This window comes from Ostrea edulis, chromosome 6, assembly GCF_947568905.1.
Source record: "Ostrea edulis chromosome 6, xbOstEdul1.1, whole genome shotgun sequence".
Taxonomy (NCBI): Eukaryota; Metazoa; Mollusca; class Bivalvia; order Ostreida; family Ostreidae; genus Ostrea; species Ostrea edulis.
In genome coordinates this window covers 56,259,769-56,286,774 of record NC_079169.1, presented here as the reverse complement: position 1 = coordinate 56,286,774, position 27,006 = coordinate 56,259,769, and the positions used below count along the sequence as shown (strand labels likewise).

At 34.8% G+C, this 27,006-nt stretch overlaps 1 protein-coding gene across 4 annotated transcripts in view; it reads left to right on the top strand.

Moving 5' to 3' along the window:
• Positions 1-27,006, top strand: part of LOC125645465 (uncharacterized) — a 131,159-nt gene that overhangs the window by 51,291 nt on the left and 52,862 nt on the right. For all 4 annotated transcript variants that reach the window (XM_056140156.1, XM_056140157.1, XM_048871005.2 and 1 more), the window contains exons 20-32: positions 316-457; positions 4,036-4,217; positions 4,941-5,192; positions 6,737-6,881; positions 9,934-10,103; positions 10,920-11,073; positions 14,031-14,200; positions 14,342-14,587; positions 18,980-19,109; positions 19,394-19,536; positions 24,085-24,318; positions 24,438-24,535; positions 25,449-25,584. In XM_056140156.1, the coding sequence (XP_055996131.1) occupies positions 316-457; positions 4,036-4,217; positions 4,941-5,192; positions 6,737-6,881; positions 9,934-10,103; positions 10,920-11,073; positions 14,031-14,200; positions 14,342-14,587; positions 18,980-19,109; positions 19,394-19,536; positions 24,085-24,318; positions 24,438-24,535; positions 25,449-25,584 (2,202 nt within the window). The remainder of the gene's footprint in view (positions 1-315; positions 458-4,035; positions 4,218-4,940; positions 5,193-6,736; positions 6,882-9,933; positions 10,104-10,919; positions 11,074-14,030; positions 14,201-14,341; positions 14,588-18,979; positions 19,110-19,393; positions 19,537-24,084; positions 24,319-24,437; positions 24,536-25,448; positions 25,585-27,006) is intronic.

Here is a 27,006-nt window from a genome sequence, read left to right as displayed (position 1 = left end):
GCAAAATCAACAAACAGATGGTTTTAAAAAAAAATTAAGCTTTAAAATATAACATAATATAATCACGTGGTACATTGTCTGTGTGGGTGTAGACGTAAAGTATTTTTAAAAAATCATTTATTAATTTTAAAAAAAAAGACCCACTTTACCAGCACCTTTTTTATTCATGCTTTTGAAAATTTTGAATAAAACTATAGTTGTTGATGTTTCAAAGCGCTAGGATATATCTCAATTTCGTTTAGCCATTCTCTATTCACGTGATATAAAATGTAGTATATCTTAAATGTATGATAACCGACTGATTTTCCAATTTAGATTCACTTCGATTTTATATGAATGCTACTGGGACGGAGGGAATCCTTCAGATCTACAGGAATCAGTCCTGGAACACATTCTGTGACGACTCGTTTACAAGAAGTGATGCACTTGTTGCATGTAGACAACTTAGACTTCCAAAGTATGTTTTCTATTTTTCAGAATTGATTCAACGTCGAAAAATTGTGGTATTTGCAAATTATTTATTGCTTCAAATTTGGAACCCTTCAAATCCAAAAAAAAAAAAGATAAACTCTTGAAAGGGCACTGTACCTGGTCATAAATCTGTCATACTTTTTTTAAACTGAATATGTATTAAAACACGAGTTGGCATATGACATTACCGTTAGTCCTTTGTCAGTGTCCTTGTAAAACAGGGATTATTTTCTAGGATATTCAGGATGAAATATATTAATTCTTTGTTTATGTAACACCAAGGAGACTATCCCTTCATACAAAAGCAAAATATTCCATTGATAAATCAAATGCTTTCTTTTTGGTGATATAAACCTACTTACTTTCGGGTAATAGAGATAGTGTTTAGGGATAAGTCAAATCTCACTACAAATATGAAACTGTCAAATTTTCGGTACGACCTGTTCCTTCTTCTAATCAAAACGAGAGTCAAGACTGAAGTGAGGTGGCAGGGGACAGTTTCTTTGGTTCTGAAACATGTGGATAGGTGGTATACATCAAAGACAGATTATGACAGACTAATGAAAAATCATATTTCCCTTTCATGTCAATACTTGTATTTCATATTAGTGTAGTTAATAAATTATGACCCTAATTTACATGTAATCTATAAATACTGGTACTGGTGCACAAAACATGCCCTGAGCAGGTTTCCCTTTTTTTGCTTTGATTTTCTCTCATTTGGGCTAATCCGCACTACCCCCACACCATTACAGTACCAAACATGGGATTTAGACACTGTGCACAATCAAGAACCCTATCTGCCCTTCTCAAAAATCTACCTCTCATATGGGGCCATCCACCTTCCCTCACAGCTACAGCCCTTTTGCTGGACCCTGCATGTTTTCACCGGAATTTCTTCAGCAACTGACCACGTGTCTTAGTTCCGTATTTGCACCCATCTATATGCTAGGAATCATGGTGACACCTATATGTTGTATATCAACATTTTTACTAAGCACTCAGCTACATTTGACATGCATCCTAAAATTATTGTATACATTTTTACACATGTAATATCACTTTGAATATGTGGTATTTCCATTTTTGGAAAAAGTTGACCGGGCCTATAGTGCGAAACGCTACCTGAACTAATTTGAAAATATCCCTCCCTGCTCAAAGGCCGTAAGCGCCAAGCATAGACTAAACTTTTGAAAAGTCACAAGAAAGCGCGGATTCACTAATCAGCATAATCTTAAAAGTGATATGTTAACTCATTCTAATGACGGTTTATAATGAGTAATTCGTACTTGGAGATGTGAAGCTATATAACTAGTGTTGAACTGTAATGAAAAAAAAAAAAAAAACCATCGAAAAGAATAATAATTCAATAAAATCTGGTATTAGAAGGCGAAGATAACGAACAGTGATCAATCTCATAACTCCCACACGAAATACAAAATAAAAAACAGGGTAAACACGGACCCTTGGATATACCAGATGATGGATCAGGTGCCCGTGAAGAGTAATCAACTCCTGTCGATCGGTTATACCCGCCATGAACATCATATTTGGATCAAGTAAACGTAGTAAACGGATTAATCCGTAGTCAAATCATTGTGCCAAGAATGGCCTAACAATCGGTTTGAAACACGTCAGACAGTATTTGATCCAATGATAGATTGTATTGACAAAGTAGATCATTATAACGACCATTGATCTTTTTAAATGCTAACTTTAAACGAGATCGATTGTTCGTTCATTCGTGCTCCCTCGATATACTGTCAAGTTTTGTTTCAGACCAATTTTGGCAATAAAGCGGGGAGGGTAATATAACTACTTCGCCATTACAGACAAATCACTGATCAGTACAAAGAAATTTAATTCTTTTAATTTATTTTGGCTTCATTCTATATAAACATTTAGATAATCTTGAATTTCATTCAGGAATTATTTGTAATTGACTTGACCACCTGAATGCAAGGTGAAGATAACGAACAATGATCAATCTCATAATTCCTATAAGCAATACAAAATAGATAGTTGGGCAAACACGGACCCCTGGACACACCAAAGGTGGGATCAGGTGCCTAGGAGGAGTAAGCATCCCCTGTTGACCGGTCACACCGCCGTGAACCCTGAATACTTCATCCAGACAGTCACACTTCATCGAACTGCTCTCAAAGTACAGTTGTTATTACTGATGGGTGTTAGGTAATTGGCATTATTTCCGAGGGTAAACCTCGATAAAATTTGATGATTTGTTGATGAAAATCAGTGGCATATGACATTTTGCGGGGTTTGCATTATAAAGGGGATGTTAGCACTGGCAGAAATCTTTTCTTTACCATAACTATAAAAGGTCGAGATAACAAACAGTGATCAATCTCATAACTCCTATACGCAATACAATATAGAGAGTTATATAACTCCTATACGCAATACAATATAGATAGTTGTATAACTCCTATACGCAATACAATATAGAGAGTTATATAACTCCTATACGCAATACAATATAGAGAGTTATATAACTCCTATACGCAATACAATATAAAGAGTTATATAACTCCTATACGCAATACAATAGAGATAGTTACATAACTCCTATACGCAATACAATATAGATAGTTGGGCAAACACGGACCTCTTGATATACCAGAGGTGGAATAAGGTGCTTAGGAGGAGTAAGCATCCCTGTTGACAGTTCACATCCGCCGTGAGCCCTTTATCTTGATCTGGTAAACAGAGTTATCCATAGTCGAAATCAGTGTGCCAAGAACGGCCTTACAATCGGTATGAAACACGATCAAACAGCATCTATATATATATATATATATATATATATATATATATATAAATTCTGGGATCAAATGAGGTGTATTGTTTGTAGTGAGATGCCAGTGTGGATCCAAGAATGCGCCGTTTAGCCTTTAAAGTACTGACTTCATCGCCGTATTTGGTTGGGGAGTTATTACGTCGGAAACCTCACCTTTTTCTTTGTTAGCAATGCGTCACTTTCCTCACTTGCAGCATATTGCAGATTAAGCATATCACTTTTCTGCCAGTGTGAATTCAATTATGGTTGATCTGAATATTCATTAATATTCCAAGTAATTTTCGTTAGTTATGATTTCGATCAAAATATGAAATCATATCGAGAAATTCAGTTAATAAAATATGACCATATATGAATCTAATTATCATTCACTTATTAAGTAGAGTGATATATGACGTAATTATTACATACACAAGTAGATACTCTGTTATCAAATTCGGACACCAACTTCCAGATGTGTTTCAAGTTTTCATATCAAGTCATGCAGAACTGGTTTACTGTTGAAGTACATATGTATATTTAGATTTATGTTGCCCATACGAAGTGCAATGTGTATTTGTTGTCAGAATTTAAAAGTTTCACTTTTATTCTATTTTGTCTCCTTTCGCTACGTCTGTTTTGTTTATGATTTATTTTTGTCAGATATAATGCAATGTAGGTATTCCTGTACATTCATAATGGTTAATATTTTTCGTTAGAATTTTGAAAGATGTTATAAACAAATTAACTTGTCTATTGACTTGTAGTCGATACGTACGATTCGCAACCAGGCAGGACAGCCAAAGAATACCAAACACTAATGGGATAGGAATGGTGCACAGTTTGCAATGCATTGGAAACGAAACAAGTCTTTCTGATTGTCAGAGGTTCAGCACACATGGATCGTCGTGCTATCACAGTGAAGATATTTACCTTCAGTGTTTTTCTGGTAAGCATTGTAATCATACAAACATCATGTGTACTGTGAACACGTAGTGAGTACATTCTACATATCTCGACACACTTAAGTGGTAGGGATCAGCTGTATTCAATTAATGATACGATTTACCTTGTACAGAACATACATACCTATAATACACGTATATAATTTACTGGAGAGTTTTGGCGGCTTTAGAAAATCGGGGAACGTTTACTGCAATTTAGGTATATTGTAATATGCATATAATTTGCATATGATATTTATAAGATAGAGGTGGAAGGAGTGAGATTTTTAACCAGAAATTGTGTTGTTTATTTTTCACTTGCTTTTTAATCAATACTTGTGCTGAGATTTATTTATGAATTGAGATATTTTCTCTAAACACCAATGACTTGATGTGTAAGCGAAGTAGAATACATATATAGTACAGAATTTAAAGTAATAGGCTAGCATGAAAAAATAGACTGGTTTATGATACTTTTATTAAAGTTATAGCTTAAAGCTTTTTATTCTAAGATACATTTTATATATATATATGTATATATATATATATATATATATATATATATATATATATATAGTTGAAAATTGTTATTATTTAGATTTAATAAAAAACAGAATAAAATTCATTTAAAGCAATGAAGATTATGGTAGTGTACGTATATTTGAAATTGACTGCATCAAAACATCTTTTATATAAGCAATTTTGTGATGGATATTTTATCGATGCAGAATGTCCAAAGTGGACCTACGGAGATTATTGCGAAGACCAGTGCCTGTGTAACAAAACCAATAGCTTGTCTTGTCACGAAGACACTGGGAAATGTTCGTGTAAAGCAGGGTATTTTGGCGACTACTGTAACTGTATAGCAGGCGTACACAATTGTGACACAACGACATCAATATGCCACACCAACTCCAGCGGAAATGCAGTGTGTCTCTGCAAAGATGGGGTTTTTAGCGGACAGAGTAATAAGTGTTTCAGTAAGTGACGTCCTTTTAATTCTACAACCTAGTTGTAACCTGCGCATGCTCCGGGAAAACTGTTTATTTTTCTGTTACCAGAGATTGAAATTTGAATCCTAATAATAAGGTAGAATTCATAGGTTAAGAATAAACGTAGTTTGTAAATGTTTCAGACTCTATTCATACGTAATCATACCTTGTTTAAAAGTGGATAATCTACATTTTGCAGACAACCGATTTGGAAATTTACAGAGCCCCTTCCCCTTTTCAAATTCATGATCAACTAAAGAATATGTGAAAATTCAGAATAATTGAGAGACAACGAATAAGATTTACATCTGTCTCTCTTGTCAATTGATGCACACATCAATTCAATTGATGGAACAATAATTGATTTGATTGGATGCGCGCATCATTTAAATTATTACGCACCATAAATGAATTAATGATGTCTTAAAATAAATATATTTTGCAAGCAATTATCCTTAAATCGAGGCAGGTTACTGACACACAAGTTGATGGTGCAGGGGTTTCAATAGTCTCGTTTAAAGTCAGCATTTCGCAAATTCTATGTTCATTATAACAATCTAGTTTTCTAGTACAGCCTATCATTGTATCAAATGCTGCCTAACGTGTTTCATACCAATTGTTAGGCCGTTCTTGGCACATTGATTTCGACTACTGATAACTTCGTTTACCTGATCAAGATGTAAGTATCATGGTGGGTGTGACCGGTCAAGAGGGATGCTTACTCCTCCTAGACACCTGATCTCACCTCTGGTGTGTCCAGGGATTTGTGTTTGCCCAACAGTTTCAATTTTGTATTGCTTATAGAAGTTATGAGATTGGTCACTGTTCGTTATCTTCACTTTTCATATATATATATATATATATATATATATATAGAGAGAGAGAGAGAGAGAGAGAGAGAGAGAGAGAGAGAGAAAATATCAGATCAGATTAAAACCGTGTTTGAATATATATTTTGGTTAATAAGGTCATGGACACGATTTGAACCATAAAAAATTATTTTTACATTTTTATTGTTTCCAGTGCTTAACTAAAGCATTTGTAATAGTCAACCTGAATTTTAGTATCAGCTGTTGGGTTACAAGTGAGATACAGTACTCAATTCTTTGTTATGTAAACAAGGCTCGTGCCATGTTTTTGTTTACATATAGATCGATTAATAAAAAAAATAGCATGTTTAAAACAAAATGAGATATGCCAAACACTAGAAACTATTTATTGGTGTTCAGAATTAACTTGAAAATGCAAAAAAAAATCTGCTTTAAACGAAACTTTTACTGGTATATTTAGACTATGTAAACAAAAATATGGCACGAGCCTTGTTTACATAACAAAAAATTGTGAGCGCTGTATCTCCCATGTACTTCGACAACTGACATTCACATTTTTTTCCTGACCACTAGAAAGACCTCAGTTAAGCATTCTAAACATCAAAAATGAAAAAAAAAAAAAAATTAAAATTAAATTAAAGGAAGATGCAAATTTAGATTGGATGCTATTGTAAATTGAAGTTATTGTATTTGTGTTCACAGGTCTATATGTTCGTGTAATCAACCAAACATCTTCAAATGAGGCAGTTGTTGAGATATACAGCCGTGGAATTTGGGGAGGGATATGTAAAAATGGATTGACTAAATTGGATGTTCAAGTTGCGTGTCGCCAATTTGGTTTACCATCGTATGTATTGATACAAATTCTATATACGAGTGTTCATCAGTTCTTTCTCATTGTGTTTACCTTTGTAAATCAAGGAATCTCTATTCAGTAACCGAAAGTTAATATTTTTATACTTCTATGACAATGAAATCACGCATGATATGTCACTTAAGCAATAATGAAGTGATACCTCCTAACTAAATGCAGATTTTAGAGAACAGAAAATTCTGGCTTTGCATAGTAGAAAAGAAAAGAACTTTAAAGATTTGCAATCTAATTTGAAAGCAACTAAGAAACGTTATCATTATCGATTTTGTTTGTAATACTTCTAGACTACCAACGCGTATGCAAAAAACCCAAACATTGTTAACATGTGAATCAATTGCATTTGTAGAATATCGGATACCCATAAAAGCGCTAGATATAGTATAGATAAGGACAAAAGATTTTCTTTACACTTAAATATTTGAACTGAAAATTTTTATTATTTCCATTGCAAATATGCATGTTACTTGCTGAGGGTTGAGCAAAATTACGGTAGGGTAAATATGTTTGACGCCTGGAACTTTAAATGCTTTTAGGGTTTAGCTTACCGGAGCCGAAGTGAGCTTTTCTGATCAAAATTTGTCCGTGGTCTGTCGGCGTCGTCGGTGTCGTAGGCATAACCTTTTCTCATTTTCATCTTGTTCTCCGGAACCACTCGACCAATTTCAACCAAACTTGGTATAAAGCATTATTGGGTAGAGGGGATTCACGTTTGTTCAAATTAAGGATCATGCCCTCTTCAGAGGGGAAATTATCACAAAAATGCTAAAATTGGGTGGGGGCATTTAAAAATATTCTTCTCAAGAACCACTGAGCCAGAAAAAGTGAATTTTTTATGAAAGCGTTCTGACATAGTGGAAATTCAAATTTGTAGAAAACATGGCCCTCGGGGATATGTTAGGGCCACAATGAGGGATCAAAGTTACATGTATGCATGCGAATATATAAGGAAAATCTTTAAAAATCTTCATAAGAACCACTGGGCCAGAAGAGTGGTGATTTGAGTGAAAGGTTTATATGATATAGAGTAGATTCAAATTTGTTCAGATCATGGGCCCCGAGGGTAGGGTGGAGCCAGAATAGGGGATCAACATTTTACATACAGATATACAGGGAAATCTACTGGGCCAATTTCAATGAATCTTGGTACAAAGCATCCTTGGGTGCAGGGGATCCAAGTTTGTTGAATTGAAGGGCCATGATCCTATCAAAGGAGAGATAATCACAAAAATGTAATTTGAAAAAAAGAAGAGATGAGATGAGTAATTTAAAAATCTTCATTTCAAGAACCATGGGGCCAGAAAAAGCTTAAATTCACGTGTAAGCTTCATGACATAGTGGAGATTCAAGTTTGTGAAAAGTATGACCCCTGGGGGTAGGGTGGGCCATAATAGGGGATCAAAATTTTACATGCGAGTATATAAAGAACATCTTTAAGAATCTTCTCAAGAACCCCCGCACCATAAGAGTGGAGATTTAAGTGAAAACTTTCTTTTATTGAGTAGATTTAAATTTGTTCAGATCATGGCACCAAGGGTAGGGTGGGGCAACATTAGGGGATCAAAGTTTTACATCCTGATATACCGTATATACTCGCCTATAAGTCGGTCCGCCTATAAGTCGGTTGTATTTTTTAAGGTTATTTTGTAGGAATTTGTCATTGACCCGCTTATAAGTCGGTACAAATTTTTGTCAGAATAGGTTGACAATTTCAAGTCAATGCTGTAGCGTTTTTACCTATGTTTCAAAAAATATTTTGAGAAATTAATAATTACGAGGTGCTAAATATCCAAGCCATATCCGTTTGGGGTTTAAATGCATCCCTTGATCTATTATGGACCATGATCCCTTGATTACCTAAGCAATTATGGTCTTTAATGACCAGTACCTGACACCGTGTTTACTTAGTGGCACGCGCCTCGCGAAAACTGTTATTGTGGGATTCCGGTATAATTCATTGTATCAACAATAGAGTTTTTAAGAGTCAAGAATGATGATCTAAATTATCTGTTAACAATATTCAATCTTTTAAGAAATATATTTCAGCCAGTATACATATGAATATTTCAATATTAAATCGGGTTCGTAATTCAATTTTATCGATAAACGAATTGAAATTGAATTGAAAGTTTTAGTTACGGGTATGTAAATAATTTTAAACTAGATAAAAATATGTAAATACTTGTACTTTATACATCATTTTAAAATACATAAACAATACGTCTAGATATTTAAAAAACACTACATTACGCCGCCCTGAAAAATACCAATCTTCTTAGGACGCGCCTATAAGTCGGACATAGAGTTTTGGACCAAAAATTGACTCCCAAAAAAACCGACTTATAGGCGAGTATATACGGTATATTAAAATTTTCTTCTCCAGAACCACTGGACCAGTTTCAATCAAACTTGATACAAGTCATCCTTAGGTGAAGGGGTTCAAGTTTGTTCAAATGAAGGGCCATTTCATTCTCAAGAACCACTGGGCCAAAAATAAAACACCCTGAAATTCACCTGAATGCTTCCTGATAAAGTGAATATTAAAGTTTGTAAAAATCATGACCCTTGGGGTTAGGGTGGGGCCACATCAGGGGATCAAAATGTTATATCCGAATGTATAGGGAACCAAACTTGGCACAAAGCATTCGTAGATGAAATTTTTTTTAATATGAAAAGCTATACCCGTCTAGAAGGGCATACGATAATTGATGAATGTGTAGTCAGATTTAATAGTTAAGGTTGATAATAAATGAATGTTTAGTCGTTAACTGTGAAAAGTTTTTTTCTGAACTAAGCTGCTTCTAAAATGATAGTTTTTCTCAAGCTTGATTATTGCTAGTAACTGCTACTCAGGTGAGCGATGTTTTTATCGAAGGTGATTAAAAAATACCGTTGTTATTATTGTCGAGTAGAATGCAGGGAATATCTTTTGAAACACACTTTCAGCGAATAAGATATATGTAACTTTTGTTAAGAATTCAGCTGATTTAGGTGAAACTTCATCGAAAACATTTTCTTCCTATTTCAGTAACTATGCACAGATCAGTAGAAATACAAACACCATGCGCAATGGCTACTTTCAATGGACTGATATAAATTGCAATGGAACAGAGAAAAGTCTTCTAGATTGTGAAAGACGGCATGTCAGTCAAAGATATTGCTCAATCAGGCAGTCAGTAATTATTGCGTGTCCGACAGGTAACCATCTCTCAATGCTGATAGGGATGAACATGAACATGAGAAGAAAAAATATCTTGCTGTGGCCTTCAATTCGACATTTAGATATATCGACGTCATTGTATCTATTAACAATAATAACTTTAATACATATGTCGATTCGATATATCCATGTGAGCTCGAAATAAATAACACCACCGAGTCGTCCAATTCTGCTTCATACTTAGATATTGTATTCAAAGTAGACCATTAACGGCAAACTTCCAACCTTAACTGTATGACAAACGGGGTGATTTCAGCTTCTCCATCGTCAACTTCCCATATTTATGTAGCGATATTCCATTATCACCTGCATATGGTGTTTATATATCTCAACTGATTCGATACGCAATAGTTTGTTCTGCGTATAGCCAGTTTTTAAATCGAGGCAAGCTGCTGACAAACAAGTTGATAATACAGGGGTTTCAACAGTCTCGATTGAAGTCAGAATTTCGCAAATTCTATGGTCGTTATAATGATCTACTTCGTCAATTCAACCTATCAGTGGGTCACATGCTGTCTGACGTGTTTCATATCGACTGTTAAGCCGTTCTTGGCACACTGATTTTGATTACGGATAACTCCGTTTATCTGATCAGGATATAGGGCTCACGGCGGGTGTGACCGGTCAACAGGGGATGCTTACTCCTCCTAGACACCTGATCCCACCTCTGGTGTGTCCGTGTATGCCCAACTATCTATTTTGTATTGCTTATAGGAGTTATGAGATTGATCATTGTTCGTTATCTTCACCTTTCATGTTCCTGATAATATTCTCTTTTTTATCTATCTTGCTAGATCGATGGATTCGATTGATATCGACTCAAACGACATCTACTGCTACCAGTGGAATTCTTCAGATTTACCATAACAATAGATGGGGTTATATTTGTGAATCCGGCTTTGGTGTACCAGATGCAAAGGTTGCTTGCCGAGAACTGGGTTTGCCAACGTAAGTATGGCTTGTCTGAATACTCTCGTATATAAAATCACTATAACCCTTTTTACACAACATATGCCAGAAGTGTTGTAAATCAAAAGTGGATTCTAAAACATTCGAAAGACCTTTTAGTAAATTTGAAATCATAAAACGTTTCTCAAATCAACAACATCAAACAGACCTGAGTGTGCAAGCAGATAAAAACAGCTGATTTAAAGATCACCCCTAATAGGCCGGGGGTCTTGGGGGCCGCCTAGGCCCCCAGAAGCGTTAGGGTAAATGGTGTAAAATCCTGCATTCTGAGCATTTCCTGGCACTTCTTTTTCACTTTCAAATTGTCTATTTCTTATACAAAACTTTTATGTTACATATACTTTCTTAATCCTTAGATATGTTTTCTTTACCCCTAGATTATTACAGCAATAACAATTGGTATGAATTCAAGTATCAATGTAAACGGGGATTTTAATCAACATACCTTATTACATAGACACAACAATTTACATGCATTTACAAATATGCGTGATTGTATTGATCCTTGCAGCATTCCAATTCCTAATTCACTTTCTATTTTGTTTCCTAATTTCAGCCAGTGTCAGTACACTGATCTGACATGTTTGATGTGAGTCAGTCTAGCCTTTTTTGAAGCTTTGTTACAGTTTCTTAGCCTGATTTAGAAAATCCCTATGTTAACTGAGAAAGTAAAAATGATATCATGAGCTATCTTCATAGCAATTACCATAACAGAGGAAATTAAGAAAATTCGGATTATAAAAGTTGGGAGATAGTACCTTTATAACATATTAATCATGAATTATTCCTAAATGAGGTGAATAAGGGGGAATTGTGGATGATATGACCGTTTTACTTTGTTTTCTCATGAAAGGTAATGTACACTTATTGGAGGTAGGAATAAGACTTTTAAAAAAATATTAGGAAGACGAATTTCGATTCCCGCGAGAAGGTAATGATAAATCCCTGTTTATTGTTATCGTAAATCAATGGATTTATATCATTTTGTAGTTACCAGAAAAGCTTTCATTGGCTCTAATAGATTTCATACAATTTTCTTGTTGATGTACTGTTCCAGTGCCAACCATCTACGTGGCGAGTAATTGATTTCTTCATGGCATAATTGGCAAAAGCCCTTCCCACTAACATTAATCATCGTTCACCTTTTCTCCAACCACTCCCATCTCCATGGGGTTTTGATACCTTTATCGACTTCTTGAACACTTTTATTCTCCAACCCAGGTCGTAGAATTTTGGCATCCATTATGGATTTTTACCGCGACCAACATTCTCAGTTAAACTACCAACGATTGGTTAAACATACACTACTAGCTTCCAAGAACCAATGAAATTGTGTGTTACGTCCAATGATGAAATATAGTATAAAAGGATCTAAAATAGATTCACCTGACAAAAACGGTCATGTATATCTATTTTTAAAAAGCGGAATACAAATTTATAAACGGATTGCACAAATGTTAAGAGCGGAATTCCGCTAAAAAGCGAAAGAAAATCAGGTCTGAATTCAAAACGTATGACTTTTCGACATTTTACACGACCATTCCTCACGATGAATTAAAGACTAGACGTTTTGATATCATAGATAGTTGCTTCTTCAACAAAAACTGAAAACGGAAATATTCATACCTAGTGATCAGTCATCCAAAACATTACTTTGTTAAACAACACTCTGATTTCACACACAAGTACTCTAGAGTTGAAATGAAAATTATGCTAGAGTTCCTCATTGACAATATCTTCGTAGTCTTTGGTGATCAGGTCTTCCATCAGTCTTTTGGTATTCCCGTGGGCACGAATTGTGTCCCTTTGTTAGCTGACCTGTTCTTATATTCACGTGAAGCAGAATTTATTCAAAAACATCTACGTGAGAAGAGAAAATCTCTTGCTGTGGCATTAAATTCGACATTTAGATATACCGACGACATTGTATCTATTAACAATAATAACTTTCATATATATGTCGATTCGATATATCCATGTGAGCTTGACATAAGTAACACGACAGAGTCGTCCACTTCTGCTTCATACTTAGATATTTTATTGACAGTAGATATTAACAGCAAACTGAGAATTCAACTGTATGACAAACGGAATTATTTCAGCTTCTCAATTGTCAACTTTCCATATTTATGTAGGAATATTCCATTATCACTTGCATATGGTGTTTATATATCTCAACTGATTCGATACTCTTGAGCTTGTTCTTCGTATGTTCAGTTTTTAAATCGATCTATTTTGTATTGCTTATAGAAGTTATGAGATTGATCACTGTTCGTTATCTTCACCTTTCATATAAAACCTGTCATCGGTATATGCACTTTTGAGGACATTGAAGTTTTCAGAATACATCTTATTTCATACTGTTGCGGAATATATTAGAATTTAGCTTAGATATTCAGAACAGTGATTTTTTTCTAGATAGCATTGCTCTTGGGACTTGTGATACTTTTAGCTAGTACTCATGTAACCGATAAGGCTTGTGTGCCTCTTGTTCGTTATGTTCACTTTTTCATGGTTCCAGATGTATGGTATGTCACATACATTGTAGGTGAAAATGTCATTAATCTCATTTAAATGCAAGCATCCACTGGTAAAACTAAATGAAGTTTCTTTAAATTGTGGCCCTGGGTTGGGTGGGTGTTAGGGTGGGGTCTCAAAAAGGGATTCAAATCTGATATTGAGAAATGCATATAAAATTGAATTTTTTAAAGCAAAAACCACTGACTATCCTCTCGTACTTTTTAGTCACTTCTGAGAAACTAGCAACTTTTACTGTTAAATGTCAAATGTTTGTTGAAGAAGCACTCACATAAAGTTTGTGTCTTAGGGTTAATGCTGTCAGTATTATTGGATGTGTTGATAGGGTGTGTTGTATTCGCCTAACAAAACTTTACATTTAAAGTGTGGTCAGTATGTTTCTTATAATTATGTAACAGGAAATACGTTCAAGAAAAGTCTGGAACGATGAGCGCCAGTAGTAGTGTGACACATCTAAGATACGTCAGCTGCAGTGGAGACGAAACAAGTTTGACTGAATGTTCTGCTAGTAATGGGAGTTCCTGTTACAGTTATAGACGTAAAAGAGTAAAAATATCCTGCGGCAGTGGTGAGACTCATTGTTGACTAGTTTGAATTATTCTTTATTGGCAAAATTCTTTACTTGTACAATAAATGCCAGTACTGCATATTCATTCTCAATAAAAAAAAAACCTGTTTTCATAAAAAGGTTTAAAAATGTCTGTTTCAGCATGCCCTTCTATGAAATATGGCGACAACTGCCAGCGGGACTGTCTGTGTAATAGAGTGACTACTGCCTCTTGTGATCAGGAGACAGGACAATGTGTGTGTAAGTCTGGATATACCGGGTTTTCCTGCGGATGTACAGCTGGTTCTCATAACTGTAACACCACCGTTTCTGATTGCCATGAGGAATCAAATAAATTAATTTGTGTGTGCAAGAAAGGTTTTACAAATGCCCTCCATGGCTGCACAGGTAACTAAATTTACTTCTTGATCATTTAGACGTTTACGAGTCCCTATCGATCTTAATTACATATTTTGATAATATTCAAAGATTATATGGAGGGTACCTGGGCACCTATTCACAAAATATCTTACGACTAAGATCAAAATTTACAAACACTGTAATTTCCCTAATTTTCATTTCTTGTAGACTTTCTTAATTAATATGTAAAGTACATCCATGGTTTATAAAAGTTGAATACATACTTATGACCTTGTGATCGGTATTTGATTATTAGACAGAATTCTTTTTTTCATCTTAGTCGTAAGATATTTTGTGAATAAGGGCCCAGGGCTTTTACTGAGCAATGAAAGCCTGGAACAAACTTTTACTTGCATTAAATGTAGATAGTTGTAATGCGTAATGCTATTTAGTTTGCCAATGCAATCTATCTTGGGTCAAAAGCTGTCTGACGTGCTTCATACCAATTGTTAGGACGTTCTTGGCACACTGGTTTTGACTACGGAATATTCCGTTACCTGATCAATATATAGGGCTCTCGGCGGGTGTGACCGATCAACAGGAGATGCTTACTACCAGACACTTGATCCCACCACTGGTATGTCCAGGGGTTCTTGTTCACCAAACTCTTTAATTGGTATTCCTTATAGGAATTCTGAAACTGACCACTTTTCGTATATAGAAGGGGAACAATTAGCAATACCAAGCTATCATATGGCAGTAACACCTACACGCAAGTGTTGACCTTTAAATATACTCTCCATCATACTTGTGTATGTAGCCAATCACCCACGATAGCTACCACACATTGTATAACATACCCTATACCATATGTATTCTTGCATACGTCAAGATATATTGAGTATTCTGTTGGACAAGGTCCCTTAGGACACCAGAAACCATATATAATACTTAAAACAATAGAGGTTCTGACCCATGAACCTGCTGTAGATATGAAAATGTACTTAGTGTTCTGATGGGCAAGCAGCCTGAGGTCACCCCAACCCTATCACGTTTTGATTGTTCAATTATCTTTAAAATGGTTGAGATTCCAACCCTTAACGGAAATATATTCTTGTTGCACATGACACAGTGCACTGACCACTAGATTGTTTTCTTCGTTTTTTCCACTCCATTTGCCCCCCCCCCCTTCTCATGTGAAAAGGAAAATTCCGATAACTTAGATCACACCTACAAAACACATGATTTGGCTACTGATGAAAATGAAGGAAGGGTTCTGAAAACCAGGTTTTTCGTTTAGAAAAAGTCGTTTGTCTACCCCCAATTGACCCATAGAGTGAAAATAAAAATTCTGAAACCTTATTGCACATCTACAGGACACCACCAATCATCTTCTTAACGATGATTTGCATCCAGGTCAGAATACTTCCTCAATATCCCTTGCTTGTCGTAGGAGGCGTCTAAATAGGGCTGTTCTTCGGATAAGATTGCAAAAATCGAAGCCCCGTGTCACAGCATGTGTGACACGATAAAGACCCCTCTCTGCTCAAAGGCCGTAAGCTCCGAGCATAGGCCTAAATTTTGCAGCCCTTCACCAATGGTGACGTCTCCATATGAGTGAAAAATGCACGATAGTGACGGAAGACAATATACAATATAAAATCAATCAATCATGATTTGGCTATTGCGTAAAATGTATAAAGAATGCTGAGGACCTGGGTTTTTTTTTTATTTGTCTCAGGGTAATATAGAAAATTCTGAAACATTATTGCACATCTACAGGACACCATTACTTCAAAAGGTCACTAAATGATTACCGCTTAATACAAAAGAGGAACTCAGGAAGAAGATAGTGTGACAGACTGAAGTAAGGACCAGGGTGAAAACAATATACCCGAACTCTCTTTCTGAAGAAATACTCCCACCTTATATATTTGCGTTGATACGGAAGTCGTAAGATCGATCTGCTTTACCACCTCTTTCTCCAAAGGGCACGTTCAGCAGTCTTCTTCATGGAAATTAATTCTTGCATTACGTAGGAATTCTGAAATCGCTTTAAAAACAAAAGGTAAAGATAACAAACATCAATCCATCCCATTACTCTGAGAAATAAAAAAAAAAATAGGAATTGGGCAAACACGAATCTCTACAAAGGTAGGATCTGGTGCCTACGAGGAGTGAGAATCCCCTGTTGAACGGTCACATCCACCACGAACCTTATATTTTGAGAAGATAAACTTATCAATCCGTAGTCAATATCAGCGTATAAAGAACTGTCTAACATTTGGTATGAAACACGTCAGACGACATTGGCAGGTTTTATTGGTAAATGGAATTTGCAAAAATGCTGACTTAAAACACCCGTAACATCAACTTGTTTTTCAGTAGCATGCCTTGATTTTAAAACTGATCATACGTAGAACGAGCTCTTGCGAATCGAATCTCTTTGGAGAGTCATTAACACCATAATGTAGGTGATAATGAAGTAATGCTACATAAAAATGGGTTACGAAGCTGAAGTTATCCCCTTTCTCATAGAATTGAGTTCTTTGTTTGCCGTTAACATCTATGTTCAATAATATCGAAGTACGTAGCAGATGGGAAAGACTCAATGGTGTCTGTTATTTTGAGTTCACTGGTATATATCAAACGACATATGAATGAAAATTATTATTGTTAATATATATAACGCCGTCGATATACCTAAATATTTAGTTGAAGGCCACAGCAAAAGATTTGTTTTTTTCTCTAGTAGAAGCTTTTGAATAAATTCTGCCTCATAAGAAAATAAATAGAAGTCAGCCAATGAAGGAATGCAATTTGTGGTCATGGGGATTTCAACAGACTGTTGAAATACCTGATCATAAGACTACAAAGATAATGTCAATAAGGAACTCCAGCATGTAATTGTATCAACTTCATAGTACTTATTCGCAGAATTAGAGTGGCTTTTAACGTAATTATTTTTTAATGACTGAGTGCTAGATACGAATATTTCCCTTTTGTTCAAAAAGCAACTATCTATGATGTCAATTCTTTAATTTATTGCGGAAAATAATCGTGTAAAGTGTTGAAAAGTCAATAGTTTTTATGTTGTTGATTTGAGAAAAGTTTTGTGATTTCAAATTCAATTCAAAGTTCTTTAGAATTTTTTATAATCCACATGTTATTTACACCACCTCTGGCACAATATGTTTGAAGGAATCTTTGAAAGCTTTTAAAAGTTCCATGAAGAACAAAAATAGGGGCTTCAAAGAACATATATTGGATTCAGTAATGCACATGTATCTATGTTTGTAAGGGTTTTGTCGAGTTTAGGAATCTAATATTGGTACGACAAATCATATTCAATCGATCAAATTTTTCAGATATAAATATCAATGAAAATTATAGAAAAATCCCTTTTCGGTATGTTTTCAAAAACACGTCAATTGGATAAATGATATAATAAGCAAATTTGAAAACGATATTGAGTCGAAATAACCTTCATAAATATTGCGATAACATGTACTGATTTTTACTACGGATTACTCAGTTTACCTGATCAAGATGGAGGGTTCACACAGCAATCGTGACTAAGTGATACTGCAACTTATACCTTTGACCTTGAAAAATAATCGGCATCTTCCTCTCATCATGGTAATTAAATGTACCAAGTTACGATTCGGTTTTTATCCTACCCACAAGGTTTTCCTACTAAGTGATACTACAACTTGACATAATATGACTTCTGACCTTGAAAAACAATAGGCATCTTCCTCTCATCATGGTGATCAAATACGCCAAGTTGTAATATCAAGGAGCTTGCGGTTCGGTTTATATCCTATCCGCAATGTTTTTCCTACTAGGTTTTCCAACTTAGTGATACTATGACATTGACCTTTGGCCTCTGATCTTGAAAAATAAGGCATCTTTCCCTCATCATGGTGATCAAATGTACTAAATTGTAAAATCCTGGAGCTTACAGTTTATATCAAGGATTTTAAGATAACAAATTCCGGACAGACAGACGGACGACGTCATACCATATTACGTCCCGTCTTTGACGTTCGTATGAAAACTTATTGTACGCAGAACAAAATATTGCGCATTGAATCAGTTGAGAAATAGAAACACCATAGGCATGTGATAATGGAATATTGCTATATGATTATGGGAAGTTGACGATGGAGAAGTTGAAATCATCCCGTTTGTCACAAGGTTGAGTTGTTAATTTGCAGGTGATATCCATTTTCAATAAAATATCTAAGTACGAAGCATATGTAGAGGACTCCATGGTGTCTTTTATCTCGTGTTCACCGGGATATATCGATTCAACATATGAATGAAAATAATTATTGTTCATAGATAAAACGTCATTGATACTTCTAAATGTCAAGTTAAAGGCCACATGCTTTTCAACAAAAGAATTAATTTTTGAAATGTTTAATTTTTTCACAGAAAATGTTCGATTAGATCCCGACGGATTTGTAAAGGTGTTCGACGTGATCGGATGGAAAGATACATGTAAAAACAGCTATTGGAGTAAGAAAAATGCTCAGGTACTCTGCCGCCAGCTCAATCAAAGTGTGTAAGTGTTCATTAAAACTGGAAATCTTTTTTAAAGCCTAGCAACATATTCACACGATTAATGCTTTTTTACCTAACAAAATTATTTTTTTCAAGCCGTTATATTTCTTTATTCATAAATATATATTTCTTAATTATTGACGACATTGTGTTAAAATTTGTTATACTATTGCCCTACATGAACAAATTGACCAGTTATTCCTTAGTAAGATGTATATGTACTTGTTATAAATCTATGATATGTTTATCACGTGATTAAAAGGCACAAATGCATTATTTCAACAGGGATGTTATCTACTCATCTTCAAACTATAAATATCTAAATTTTAAAACATCCATCACTTGTACCGGAAAAGAGGATACACTGGCGGATTGTTCATACGGGAAAGTTTCATCCTGCAGTTACAGGCCAAAAATCATGTGTGGAGGTTCGATTTTTACTCTAAACCTCTGGATATTTTCTTACTTATGCTCATCTAATGATTTAATGACCATCTTAGTTGTTTATTGTGGTCAATTTTGTCCGTCGTCGTGTGTCCAACATACCTCGTGCCTTGAACTTTGGAACAAGGGACTTATAAACATGAAAATGTATTTGACATGTCTACAATGCAACATACAAGTGATAATGACTTAATGAAGCTGATAAGGTAGGACTGCATGAAATAAAGAAAATGCATTTTGAACAAAATTAAAAAAAACAATTGTGAGCTGTAATGAAAGGTGAAGATAACGAACAGTGATCAATCTCATAGCAATACAAAATAGAGAGTTGGGCAAATACGAAACCCTGGACACACCAGAGGTGGGATCAGGTGCGTAGGAGGAGTAAGCATCCTCTGTCAACTGGTCACACTTGCCATGAACCCTATATTTTGATCAGGTAAACGGAGTTATTCGTAGTCAAAATCAGGGTGACAAGAACGGTCTAACAAAACACGTCAGACAGCATTTGACCCGATGATAGGTTGTATTGGCAAACTAGATCGTTATAACGACCATGGAATTTACGAAATGCTGACTTTAAGCGAGACTATTGGAACCCCTGCACCATCAACTTGTTTGTCAGTAGCCTGCTGTGATTGAAAAACTGAACATAAGCAGAACAAGCTCTTGCGTATCGAATCAGCTGAGAGATATAAACACCATATGCAGGTGATAATGGAATATTGTTTCATAAATATGAGAAGTTGACGATGGGGAAGCTGAAATTTGAAGTTTGTTATATATTTGAGTTGTTAGTTTACCGTTAATATCTACTTTCAATAAAATATCTAAGTATGAAGCAGAAGTGGACGACTCTGTAGTGTCTTTTATTTCGAGTTGACTGGGATATATTGAATAGACATATGAATGAAAATTATTATTAAAGTGCACTAAGGAATGAAAGATAATGGAATAATGAAAAATCTAACTGGTTACAAACCCCAGAAACAACAAAGAAACACAACAGTAATAAACTTCGTTGATGGAATAAAAAAGACGATAGAATGGAAATAGCAAAAATAAGAGAGAGAAAAAACCCCAAATATGGACACATACAAAAAGGACACAGGGAATACATGGATAAAAACATTCAAATTTGAGGCAGAAAATTAAAGTTTGGAATTTGCAATCGCCGAAATGTTTGTTTTGTTCTCCTGTCTCATATATATATTTGCCTCATTTGTAGAGAATTCCAAAAGAATTCCGTCCAATATCTCAATTAACTCCTTATGTAAACTGCTAAAATATTTATAATTGTATGCATTTGACATGAAACAAGAAAAAACAGGGGTTCTGCATATGCAATGCAATATTCTTTAGTCTTGTGGTTTCTAATTACTGTTCATTTGCTTTGCAAGTAAATTTTTACATGTTTAGAGCTATCATAATTTTAAAGTACGAAATGTACATGTAGAGCCAGTTCTTCATTTTTATTTTCCATCTTTCATTGGTATTTTCTTCAACAAATACTGACAAGTGAAGTAAATCCATAATTGGACATTGTAAAAGAATGATGAATTGCTGTTAAATATATGTGTAAAGGAAACAGAAAATGTTACTTGTTACTTGAGATGAGGGGTGGAGACAAAACTTACATTGGTCCGACGCCCTGGTACTGAGTTGGGACTATATTGATGGTATAGTTGAATATTTTTTTTTCTTAAAACATCTTTCTCTGACTCCTGGTTACGAAACATACATACATCCCTAGTTCAGACTATTAAGGAGCCGTGATTTCTCTTCCACTCGGGGCGTGTCATAAAATACTAGTAACACACCAGCGCCGATTCAGGCACGTGCAAGGAACTTTGAGATAATGACAAATTATGAATGTGAGTATGAATTTGGTATCACGTACAAATTGAGATAACTTACTGATCAAATAAGAGAGCTCAGAGGGTGTTTACTCCTTCTAGAAACCAGATCCCATGTCTGGTGTTTCCAGAGGTCCATGCTTGTCTTGTTCTCAATTTTCTACTTTTCAAAATAGATTTTTGAGATTCATCACTGTTCAGTGATGACTGAATACCATACTAGAATATACTGAACAAATCAAATAGTATGCAATCTGACCTTATAAAAAAAACCCCGAAACATCAATATATTTTCACAATCAATTCTGCCTACCATCAAAATTACCTCTAAGTCCAATACGCAAGAATTCGATATGTGTTCGAGTTATTTCCCTTTTAGAAAACTCTCGTACACAGTAAGGAGCGAAGCAATTTGCTTACATGCGGGAGTGGGACAAATTTATATCACTGCATACGTGATTGTGCTCAGAAAGTTTCTCGTATGCAGTTTCATCATCCAAATTCGACTGACTGTCTGAGACAAATTAAGTCAATGTTGAGTATTCGGGGAGTATAAATAAATGGAATTGTTTTTATAACATGTTTTTTCGTTGCTCGTATGTATCATATTTAGGATATTGTTTGCAAATATGACACTGTTTCCACTTTAGTAAACGTTTCTGTCGATATTATTTTGTATTCCCTACATTTACATACATGTATTTAAACAAAAGCCGCTTATTATACATTGGTTTTTTTGTCTTCCTCATTGACTGTAGGTCCGTTCTGTTCCACAAGGCATTCATAGTTCCACTACATGCACCTTCAACACAAAAAGTACTTATCTCAAAGTTGGCGTAGTAGCTTATTTTATTTGCCCCAAATCCAACCAAATTACACCCAACTGGCAAATTTGATTAACCCTAATTATAAGTGGTTAAAATACCCTGTAATTGATAAAGTAAAACTTATACGGTACCAATTTTGATGCACCAGATGCGCATTTCGACAAATAATGTCTCTTCAGTGATGCTCAACCGAAATGTTTGAAATTCGAAATAACTATGAAATTTTAGAGCTAAATATAGCCAAAAACAGCGTGCCAAAAGAGTGGAGCCAAATTCGTCCAAGGATAAGAGCTATGCATGAGGGAGATAATCCTTAGTTTTGAAATGAATTTCTAAATTTTATAACAGCAATTAAATATACATCCGTATTTTCAAGCTAGTAACGAAGTACTTAGCTACTGGTAATGCTAATCTTCAATTTCAAATACCATTGCATTGTTCGTCACACAAAATATATTACTAGCAAGAGAACCGATCTAAAGTAGCCAGGTCCACCCTTCGAAAACACCAACTCCACCCCGTCATCTCGTATTCAATCCATTAAACTTCATTTATAAAATAAATCCAAGTTACACATACAAACTTTTAAAGCTTATATTCAAATGAATTTTAAACAGAAGTATAATATATTTTCTTGAATTGGCACTCTTTCGTGATTGATAATCATTCATCACTATACTTTCTACAATGACGACAACCAAGGAACGATGATCGAAATTCATGTCATTACAAAGCACGAAAATTAAGTATTTGAAATAAAATCACAGAAATTCATCTCATTGTCGTTATTGCATACTGAGCTTGATAAATGTCTCAAAACACACAAAACTATTTCCGTAATAGTTAGATCGCACTCGTAAATACATGGGAGAATTTAAGTATCGTTGTAAATTATTAAAGTATATTTTCAGGCATTTGTCGGATACTCTAAATATATAATTTCAAATACCCGTATATCCTTTGTTCTTTTCATTTAGTAGGTTAGATGTACTCAAATTCAAGCAATTTAAAAAAAACATAAATGTATTTTGTTTAAAATCTATTTTAAAATAGCATCTGCACATTGCACATACAAACTATTTGCATAATCGTGATGTGGAGTTCATAATCGAAGGGTCAGGGGTTTGGTACTTAGATGGGTCTAACTAGGTGGGTCTCCTCCATTACGATATTAATGATCCAAGGTCAGAGATTGATCTCATACCTAGGTGGGAGTCTTTGCATATTATACAGGGATGCTAATGATCAATTTTTTCCCTCCTGGAAATCAAACAAGCTTAAATGATAGAGTAGAGATGCACCAGAAATGTGAAACCCAACGCCATAGCATTCATGGGCTATTAGAATAGAATTATAATGATCCCATAGTGAATCACATTATTTATTTATTTTGAAATGTTGTTTAATTTATGACTTTTAACCAAACCCAGTGTTTCGTCATTTTGGACCTGGAAGCTTCTAGATATGAGGTTACCAGAAATTTAAAATATATGGTCAGAAGGTCTTCAAATGCGGGTACAATAATATAGGAAGTGCATAAAATGTTCAAAATATTTTCTCACGTGATGCATGGTAAAATTGGAAAGCCTCTACATGAATCTTGAACCAGGCATTCCGGTTGTTTTCTTGAAAAGCAATAAGACCCTTTGATATTTGCATGTTTGCGTATAGACAATAGTTTTGTACTACATGTAATTGTTGTAAATGAGACTTACTTTGGAGCATCTTGCACATTTTCATAGAGAATAACTAACTTGAAATATGATTTTCATACCCCTTTTGAACTTTGAATTACCTTATAGCCGTGTAGTACTTTGTGTAATACTTTCCTGATTTATCTTTATCCCAGATTGTCCAGATTGGAGGTATTCCAGCGACTGTTCGGAATACTGTGACTGTAATAGGCAATCGAGTTATGAATGTAATGTGAAAAATGGAAGCTGTCTATGTCACAAAGGCTTTGTTGGAAAAGATTGTAGTTGTCATGAATCAGTCACTTCATGTGTCGGACAGAATTCCATTTGTAAATTTGACAGATGCGTTTGCAAAGAAGGATCTTATAATCAAACAACATCATGTTTAGGTAGGAAGAAAAAATGCATTTAACTTTCGTCAAGGATTGTAATTCAAATGTTTTAGTAAAAGAAAATTTTATTTAGTATTTAGTTCTTCTTTCTTGTTATGATTATTGTCTATTTACAGGTTTAACAGACGTCATTTATTTTTGCTCTTTCAACACGTATTCATGGCAGAGTACGTGCAGTATTAAAACTGTGAATTCACGATGGTCGCGAAACACTGTAAGTTGTATCTTAAATTTCAAAAACGGAAGTAAAACATATTGACTTGCTTTTCAAATACACAACAGTTACCAATTTTTATTTTAAAGAATAATTGTTCGAAGAATTGTGACAGATAACCAGTAAAGATTCCCTTCACTTTCAGGATGTGGATTTATATTTGTGATGTACCTATAGATAGTAATTAAAGTATGATCTATTTTAAAAACATTGATATAATCCAAATACATGTAATGTTAAGGTTAAAAGTGATGCTTCCAAGAGCATCATATCCTCTGTAGAATGTACCGAATTAGATTAAATCCATTTTGAAAATAAAGAATGTTATGAAGTCAAACACTCGCTCACACAGCAATTATCATATCAATATCTCTTTAAGAAGACATTTAATAGCATATGATAAAAGGAACCTACATTACATGACTTTCAGAAATAAAGAAAGGTGTTTAATTAATACAAATCGCCCAGAAAAATGTGGGTTGCTGGTCTTCTTGTGAATATGAGGGTGTTGAGCGCATTGTAACATTTCAATAGTTAAGTTTGATATGTAGACGGTTTTGTGTTGCATGACTCTTGTATGTATTAAGGAAATGACGGGACTTATCATGTAGAATATGAACAATATCACTGTACATGCATTCAACAGTTACATAAATTATAAATTTAAATGAAATAAATTTCAATAATTGTTTTTCTGCTAAAAACGAGGAGGGGGGGTAAATAAAATGGAAGTCTAAAATTCGACTACCTCCGGGAGACCCTCTACAATAAAGTATGCAACGTTTCAAATTCTTGTAATAACAAGTTTCATATGATATAGTCATGGATGAAATACGTGTACATGTTTTCGAAATAAATCATGACTAGTATCACATACTGTGTCGCCTTTTAAAGTACACTATTTTAATTATAGTATGTAATCTCTTACACTACATGGAGACCGAAGGCTGGGAGTGACGGTGTAAACTACCTCTTTGTGGATACACGATCTTATTACCTATCTGCTAGTTCTTATTTCAATGAGATGAACATTACATTGGACAAGGAACGTAAGTGTCATCATCAATTTTGAAATTTTTAACTTGATTAAAAGGTCCTATACCACACTTGAATAAATATGTATTTATTTATATTTACATTTGATAAAAAAAAATCAATATCAGAACTGTTGTAAAGTTTCGAGGTCATATAAGTGAAAATAGTTAGCAAAAATAATGAAACTGTAAATTTTCTTTAAGTATTTTGTGTGTATTTCAGAATTATCAAACGAACCCCCCCCCCCCCCCCACCCCCCACCCACCGATCTGTCTTCGCTTTTCCATTTTGTCTTCTCATTCAACGTGGTATCGTTGTAGTTTGTGTACAACTTATTTTGAAAAGCGCATGCTACAGTCAGTTCAGTTGGTGTTTGTGTATATATATACAATGAAATCTGGTTTTATCGGTATTTTTTTGTAGTACACGGTCGCTAGCATTGTATGTGTAGGAAAATTTGCATAAAGAGTTTACGTGCATCATTGATTTATGAAATGAACCTTGTAATTCGTAGCGCATTGATGAAAACGTTTTCCGTCCAATTTTCCCTATGCTACCGCCACCAAGAAAAGAATTATGAAATTCAGTTCATATTATTTAAATATCTTTTCAATTTCTTTTTTTGTTTTCAAATTTATACGATGTATCAAAATACACCATGAAGTCAAAATAAGGTTTTCTTTGATGAATAAATCAGATGAATGTTTCAGCCAATCAAAATTGCCGTAATTTCTTCAAAACAATAAATATTAAAGGATTTTTCTACAATGCTGGCTTTCTTAATAATGTCAAGAATATCCACGCCCCTTGATCACATAATGTGCACAGTCGTCCTGGGACGCATTAAGCATCAAATTGAAATTATATGTGTTTCTTTCTACAATTATTTTGCACCGACAATTAGCATGATATGGTCCAGGATAACTAAGAATGGCAAAGGGATTGTTTACATGGCTTTTTCCAAGTCCTCCATTGATCATACCTACATGTGAGTTACAAGTCCTCCATTGATCATACCTACATGTGAGTTACAAGTCCTCCATTGATCATACCTACATGTGAGTTACATCACTGGAATGTCTTGATGTCGTGCCCTTTTAGATTTTGTAAATGTACTATTTATAGGATAATCGAATAAACTGAGATTAATTGTAAAAAATAATTACTTTTATTCACATCCCACAATTTATCATTAGATACTTGATTGGTGTCAGTACCCCCTTGCCTGTCGTAAGAGGCGACTAAATGGGGCGGTCCTTCGGATGAGTCCGCAAAAACCAAGGTACCGTGTCACAGTAGGTGTGGCACGATAAAGATCCCTCCCTGCTCAATGACCATAAGCGCCGAGCATAGGCCTAACTTTTGCAGCCCTTCACCGGCAGTGGTGACGTCTCCATATGAGTGAAATATTCTCGAGAGGGACGTTAAACAATATT